Source organism: Balaenoptera acutorostrata, chromosome 6, assembly GCF_949987535.1.
Source record: "Balaenoptera acutorostrata chromosome 6, mBalAcu1.1, whole genome shotgun sequence".
Classification (NCBI taxonomy): domain Eukaryota; kingdom Metazoa; phylum Chordata; class Mammalia; order Artiodactyla; family Balaenopteridae; genus Balaenoptera; species Balaenoptera acutorostrata.
In genome coordinates, this window is record NC_080069.1 from 120429525 (window position 1) to 120437078 (window position 7554).

The 7554-nt window shown below is 50.8% G+C and overlaps 1 protein-coding gene across 3 annotated transcripts in view; it reads left to right on the forward strand.

Moving 5' to 3' along the window:
- The window catches only part of NUP214 (nucleoporin 214), a 102364-nt gene extending 95218 nt beyond the window's left edge, over window positions 1-7146 (forward strand). For all 3 annotated transcript variants that reach the window (XM_057548327.1, XM_057548328.1, XM_057548329.1), the window contains 4 exons: window positions 1973-2144; window positions 3955-4094; window positions 5348-5372; window positions 5879-7146. In XM_057548327.1, coding sequence (XP_057404310.1) covers window positions 1973-2144; window positions 3955-4094; window positions 5348-5372; window positions 5879-5912 — 371 coding nt within the window. In that variant the 3' untranslated portion in view covers window positions 5913-7146. The remainder of the gene's footprint in view (window positions 1-1972; window positions 2145-3954; window positions 4095-5347; window positions 5373-5878) is intronic.
- The last annotated feature ends 408 nt before the right edge of the window (window positions 7147-7554 follow it).

A 7554-nucleotide genomic window follows, 5' to 3' on the forward strand; every position in this document is an offset into this window, starting at 1 on the left:
TAAATTTCTGTCTCTTCTGGAGGAGAAAAAATATAAGCATCTAATAAAATTGGAACCCCCTAGCATCAGGAGTGAGTTGCCTGTCTCCAGAAATAAAGCCCAAGTGACCACTCTCTTCTGTTTCACGTAGCTGTGACATGGATTCGTTGTTTTGGGGGCATTGTGTGTGTGTGTGTGTGTGTGTGTGTGTGTGTGTGTGTGTGTGTGTGTGTGTGCGCGCTTAATCTCCTCCCCTCCCTGTCCAGTGTACTTTCTGTATCATTGTGACTTCTCATTTTTCACTCACCTTCCACCAAGAACTCTGAACACTATTGAGTACAAGGCACTAGATAAAGGCCTGTGTGTCCAGGAAGAAAGTGTAACCAGATCTGTGATCAGTCTTAAATAATTCAACTGCAAGGGTTTTTTAGCACTTTTTTTTTTTTCCAGTCTGTTATATTTGTAACCCAACAGTCTCCATTATCATGGCTTGGAATTTCACTCAAGGTTTTAAAATACAGAATGTAAACCCAAACGTGAGCCCGCACAGAAAGCACCTTCTCAGTTGTGCTTCTGCTGTTCATGGTAAATAAGCAAACGATTGAACCACAAAGTAGCAGCTAACTAAGGCGTTCAGCTGACAGCTTTTCGTGTCCAGCAGTTGATCTTTCCTGTTGCAGGTGGCCGAAGCTTGTGCTGTGATTACGCTCATAGTAAGAAGGCCTGAGTGATCCCTCTGTCAACGGGATTCACTTTCTGAAGGGGCGAGAATGAGGTCCCCGTCTCCCTGGGCAAATCGCCTCCTGGCTCTGCCTGGGCCACCGCTCCTCCCTTCAGCATGTAGCTCCTGGGCCAATAGTCACTGTAAGAAATACTGCCCTTTAGAGCACACGTCTTGTACCGTTTTGCTCTGTTCTGCTCAATAGATACTCAGCAAGTGTCTCTGCTAATAGCCTAGAGTGATGTGTGCAGTATCTTGGGGTTTGGGAACCCTCCTCAGGAGCGGAAGGAACAGTTAGGGAAGGACCTTCTGTCTTCCCGCCTGATGGGCATCCACCAATCAGGGGAGGTGGCCTGGGCACGCCTGGCCCTTCCTGTGCGGTCACCTGCGTGCGTGCCACCCCTGCGGGCCTGTGTCCACATGAGTGAGAGCGCTGGGAGCCTGCCCAGGGGGTCGTGGACTCAGGGCTCTCCTCCCGGCTGATTGATTGCCTTTTCACATTTACGCAGCAGCCTTCCTCCAGACGAGAAACGGCGTGCTTTTTTATTGAGGAGCAGTTCCTGACTGCAGAGAGAGAGCATTTTTAAAAAATTCTTCTGTACAGGGAGAGAAAGACTCCTGTGAGAGATGTGAGAGCTCTCAGGCTCTAAATAAGTAAAAAGCACCTGGCCGAGCGTCAGCCTCTCCGTCTCCTCTGTAACCCGGCTCGCAGATTCTCCCTGAGAGGGGATTTGAGCCTCTAATTTTATAATTTGTGTTTCCATGAAGCGAGATGCCTTGCCTATGTGATGATAAGTAATAAACTCTGACCACTTTGACAGCTGGGTAGGGATTGGCGCTTTTGAGCGTGACTTTTCGGTGAGGAGTCTCCAAACGTGGCAGAGGGTCTGGGCGGGGGTCTGCCGTGCATGGAGTTGGTTCTTGGTGGCAGTCGGATCTCACGAGACTTGGAGCTGACGAGTCCAGCTTGCCTCTGGGAGGGACCAGGGAGCTCGCAGACAAACACGGAGTCTGCTGGATTCTTAGAACTCCAAGGAGCTCTCCTACGTGGACCCCAAACCCCTCTGCTAGAAATGGAGTGGGTGGCGGGTTGGGTTGGGTTTGGGTTTGGGTTTGTTATTTTGCTGATAGAAAGGGTGTTGTGAATTGAGTTTCTAACGTATCTTCCCCTTTCTCCTGCCTCTTGTGATTTGGTTTCTCACTGCTCATTGTCTTCTCTGTCTCCTTCTTTCTTTCTCCCCATTTCTGTTTTTTTGCCTCTGTTTTGCTCAGGTGGCTTCGGTGCTGCTCCAGTGTTCGGCAGCCCTCCTACTTTTGGGGGATCCCCTGGGTTTGGAGGGGTACCAGCATTCGGTTCAGCCCCAGCCTTTACAAGCCCTCTGGGCTCGACGGGAGGCAAAGTGTTCGGAGAGGGTACCGCGGCCGCCAGCGCGGGAGGATTCGGGTAAGCCCCCCAGAGAGGCCTGGGCAACCCACAGGCTCAGGTCAGCAGAAGCACTGGGGCCCAGTACTGCTGCTTTGAAAAGAAAGTTCTTCTGTTTCCCCTACTCTCGACTGAGCTGAAAGCCCCTCCCTCGAAATCAGCAAGCCAGTCGCTCCAGGATCCCTGTTCTCTCCAGGAGAAGGTTCGTGTCTTCCAAGGCAGACTCTGTCCAGTACGTGGTGGACACCAGCTGTGTTGCTGTCCCCTGATACGTGGAGTAGTGGCTGGCAGACCCCTGTTCTCCTGGTGGAGCTGGAGGATTGGTTAAAGGAAGAAAAACAGTCTCACCTTGGCTGCTTTACAGCCACGATTGCCCCTTGTATGGTGACTTCTGTTAGTAAACTCTAAATGAATAGTTTTTAATCAGATTCCTTCCTCTTGGGATTGTTGCGCAGAAGACCCATTGTCCTTGAGCAAACAACTCCCTGTGTCCCCTGCTCCGCTCCAGACCCCCGGAGTGGGTCTTCGGTGCACAGTCCGCTGGGCCAGCTTCCTTAGGCACCGCCTGGGCCCCGTGCGTGTTTCAGAGTCTCCATGACTGCTCAGCTTTCAAGGCGGCTCTCACTCCCTTTTGCATATCCTCACTTGAAAATGCCATATTAGAGATTTGCTTTTAAGGGCCCCAGAAACTCGGTCTGGTTACCAAAACCCCATGGAAAAAATAGCCTTCACCACACCACAAATTCCCAGTAAAATATATGTGGTGATGACTACAAAGTGTCTCCTTCAGAGGAGGTGTGGGTGTCTGAGAGGAACGTCTTATCGGCCTCTCGCTGTCCTTGTCCTCAGCGCTGGCTCGGGATGTGTAAAGCTGAAGAGTTGGGGGGTGGAGCCAGGGGCTTGTTTGGGAGAGCTGTCAGGGTACGTGGGGTGAGGGTTGGCCAGGTGAGAGCATCTTTATCTTGAAAATAAACTCAAGTGGACTCCTTATTCATACCCTTTCCTCTCCATGAAAGATGCTGGTGCAGCAGTGCTGGCGAATTTCAAGGAAAGTGAGCAAGTTGATGTATTGCTTCTTAGATTTCATGCAGAGACCGATGGGTCTTTTAAGTTTCTCCCAGTAAGTCAGGAAACCCCAAGACTTAAAGTTAAGAAAAGCTTTTAAAGGAGAGTTGGGATCGACTTAAGCCAGTATTCTGGCAGGTTCTGATGGACACTGTTCTCGCCAGTGACCGCCCGGCACATAATGCTGCAAAGTTGGTGGAAGGTTCGTGGTTGACTAGGAATCTTGAGGTTTTTATTTATTTATTTGAAACCAGCTATTTTCTTCACTAGTAAAAAAAGTATCAGATTCTGCCTTGGCTGGGGGCTCTCCCACACAAATCCTGACTGGCTGGTTCCATTTTGTCCAGCAGAGCTGAGTACCAGCTTTGGTATGAAATCTCCGAAAGAGCCTGTCACCTTTTTTCAGGTCCCTGGCCGGGAAACTGTATCTGACCCCGACTGACACCTGACGAGTTCCCACAGGCATACACGAGAGACCCGAGGCAGGAGTGGGATTAGAGTAGGACCAGACAGTGGAGAACTCAGACACTGGGCAAGGGGGATTTCATATGGCGTCCCTTTACTTTTCTTCCCGAGGCTGAGGTGAAGGTTGGCTCTGGGCTCTAGCCTGTTTGTTCTGAGAGGCTGCCAGTTTAAACCGAGCACGTCACCTCGAATCCTGTGTGTCTCACATCCTGAGACTCGGGAGGGAGGACTGAGGCCGTCGGGCAGCAGAGTGGCCGCGTGGCCACGCTTAACTGCAGCCTCATTTCTCACCGGAACCCAGGTTTGGGAGCAGCAGCAACACCACGTCCTTCGGCACCCTCGCCAGTCAGAACGCCCCGACTTTCGGATCGCTGTCCCAACAGCCGTCTGCGTTCGGGACCCAGAGCGGGGGATTCTCTGCCTTCGGATCAGGCAGCGGAGGTAGGCAGCCAGACCCCTTCCCGCACCGTGGCCCCTCCTTTCGTCTCCTCAGTAAATGCCTGGACGCCCCCGGCCCCAAAGAAAAGAATGAGTGGTTTTACCTGGCTCTTCAGTGTAGTATTTTAAAAGCCAAAAGTGCTTGAAAGACAAAATGTTCTTTTTTAGGTTTGAATTAGATTTGTAACGCTGTGCTGTTTCTTACCAAGTGAAGAAATGGCTGACTTGATTTTTCTCTCAAGATTTGAGGACCCCAAAAAATAACCTTGATTGAAAAATCAGGTTCTACTAAACCTTGATTTAAGAATCAGACTTAAAAAATAAGATAGAGAAAAAAATAGAAATAAGACGTAGAGACTTTACAAAATGTCTTTCATTTGTTTGACACTCCGCTTCTTCACATAGTACAGTGTGTGCATTCTGCCTTTATCCTTGCACCACACTTACTAGACACAGAAGTTAGGCATCGTTATTATTTTACAAATGACACAAAAACTCCAAGGAACCAATTTGCCCAAAGGGCCAGACGGTGAGCCGCCGCAGAGCCAGGCCTAGAACCCGAGTGTCTTGCTGCTCTGGCCTCTAGAAGAAGAGGAAGCAAGTGGATGGGAGAAGTAGAAAAAACATATTTTCCCGACGCAGTGCATCTGTGTGGCACGGTGCAGCAGCGAGAGGGCGCCTACCCAAGACCCTCTGCCAATGCCCGCCAGGGAGGAGGGAAGAACCCTGAAATACCCAGAAGACCACGGCACTTCCTGCCCGCCTGGGCCTGCAGGCAGTGCAGGAGGAGGGAGACAAAGGGAGGGAAAGAATGCGGCCTAGAGACCACCTTTGTCTTTCAAGTGTGTGGTGGTGTTTTTTGGGGGTTTTTTGGGGGGGTTTTTTTTGGTTGCGCTGGGTCTTTGGGTCTTTGTTGCTGCGCGGGCTTTCTCTAGTTGCAGCGAGCAGGGGCTACTCTTTGTTGCGGTGCATGGGCTTCTCATTGCGGTGGCTTCTCTTGTTGCGGAGCACGGGCTCTAGGCGTGTGGGCTTCAGTAGTTGCAGCACGTGGGCTCCGTAGTTGTGGCTCGAGGGCTCTAGAGCACAGGCTCAGTAGTTGTGGCGCACGGGCTTAGCTGCTCTGCGGCATGTGGGATCTTCCCGGACCAGGGCTCGAACCCGTGTCTCCTGCATTGTCAGGCGGATTCTTAACCACTGCGCCATGGGAAGTCCCATGTGTGTGTGTGTTTTAACTGCACCCTTTTCCTCTTTTTCAGGATTTAGCTTTGGATCATCTAGCTCGTAAGTATCTATCTTCAGTTATTTTGAGTCATTAACGAAGGATGGAAGAGTGTGTGGTACGTGAAAATACTAGTTTCTGCTCTGTTTGTACATTTTGTGTCCATTTTTCCTGGTTTAAAAGCTTGTCCTAGCAGCATGGTGGTCTGGCAGCAGGCTTTGTGTTCTGTGGACTTGCTGATCTCGGACATGTGGCAGGAGGTGCCCGGCTTGGCCTCTCCTCAAGGGCTGAGCCTCAGAGAGAAGATTGTGCCTTCTGATGAGCAAAGTCTGGAAGGCAGGACTCGAGAGATGCTTTTGCTTGTTTTGCTCTTCGTGTGTCAGGAGCTTCCTGGGCTCCAAGCCGATTACCAAGTCTTATTTTTTTGATCCTCGCTCTGTGATTCTGTGTAGAATTGCATGACATTAAAAATTCAGGGTCCTGAACTTTGAACACAGGGAGTGGCACAAGCCCCGAAGCCCTTCCTCAGAGCAGGAGCTGATCTGCCTCTCCCGGCGCTTCCTTGCAGGTCTGTCCAGGGCTTTGGTGGCTGGAGAAGCTGAATGGGTGTCGGTGTTCCTTTCTGTTCCTGTGACCAGCTGCGTTCTCAGCTCCCCTTCACTGAGAAACCCGGGAGCAGTCCTTTGAACTGGACATTCTCATTGAAATACACACCCCGAAAGAAACAGCAGAAACCAAACTCCAGAAATGCTTGATTGCTTGTTTTGTTTTATATTTTGTGTTGGTTGTTCCCCCCCGACCCCTGCTATTAAACTGTTTGGCCTGTTTCCATACAGAATGTATGTGGGCTTTTTCAGGTCACAGCCAAGGAGAGAGGTTTCCTCATTTCTGTGGCTCTGAGAAACCTGCACAGCCTGCCATCAGCCAGCAGCATGTGTCTTCAAAGACGGCTGCCAAAAGGGTCCAGCATAGGATACAGATAGGCAGGCGCTTCTCCCAGACAGTCTCCCCTGGTCTCCTCGGACTGGGGCCCTCCCCAGGGGGAAGAGGTTGAGTGCTGGCCAGCACCTTTTTGAGGCCATAACTCGGTGTCTTTTCTTCACGTCCTTTTTGCTGTTGAGTATGAGGCCCCTCAAGGTGCCAACTTCGTGATTGAGTAGAGGGAAAGAAACTCACTTATGCAGGCATTAGCTGAGTTTCAGGAGAGGTATTAACACCTCAGAGTACAGGTAGCTGTGAGGCAGGCATGGAAAGCATGCCAGGGGGTGCTGATGACAGGGGTGCTGCCCTTGGAACACCTCTGCTCATTCTCTCAGTTTGGCTCTTGGGCACTGTGTGTCCAACGGCTAATTTCTTATACTCTGGCAGCAAGGTGGGCAGTTGATTGAGAAACACCTTTTATCTCCAGTAGGTGACGGTGACATGGGTGACCACTCCTGGCCCCTGTCTATGAACCGCAGTGCACATAACCCTTGGGTAGACCCAGGAGTTGAGAAGATGTTGCTACTGCCCGATGCCACCAGGCAAGTGTTTGCTAGGGTGGCCTAGAGATCGTGACTTTGGTCTCATTAAAGTGCTTGTAATGCAGTGTTCTTCAGGTCTCGGCATATTTTAGTTCTTAGGCCTGTGATGTCCTTGCCAGTTGCTGACAAACAAGGACTGCCTTGCACCAAAGCGTAGGCGTAAGAATTTGTTATCTTTCAGGCTCAGAATAGGACAGCGCTTTGGCTTGGGTCATTAGCAGGGGAGGGTTGGAAAGGGACAGTTATTTAGATTTTTATACATTGGAAAGTTGTATTTTGAAAGGTGTTAATAAAAGTTTTCCATGTGGTTGAATTTGTCACATTACAGCCAGTACGACCTGGCTGGTTCTGTTGGCTTGTTGGGAGGGTAGAGCCCGGGGAGGTACCCTGGGCCACAGCCTGCCCTGCCGGTCCTCGCTCTGCTAGGGGCTCTGTGTAAAGTCCAGACTCGGAAGCCCCAGTCTGGCAGGTTCTCATTCAGTAGGACTGAAACTGGTACTGGACGCGCTCGGGCTGAAGGCAGTAGTTTCTCACGCTCATCAGAAGAGGAGTTCCCTAGTGCGGCGCGTTGGGTTTCAGGAATCCCAAACCGGAATTGGGCCCCTGGGTGACTTCTCCTGTTTTCTGTGCAGCTTATGAGAGAAGAGTGAGAGTCTGCTCGTATGTTCCATTAATCAGGGCGTCTACCTCCTTCAAAGAGCTTGGACTTCAGTCATTTAAC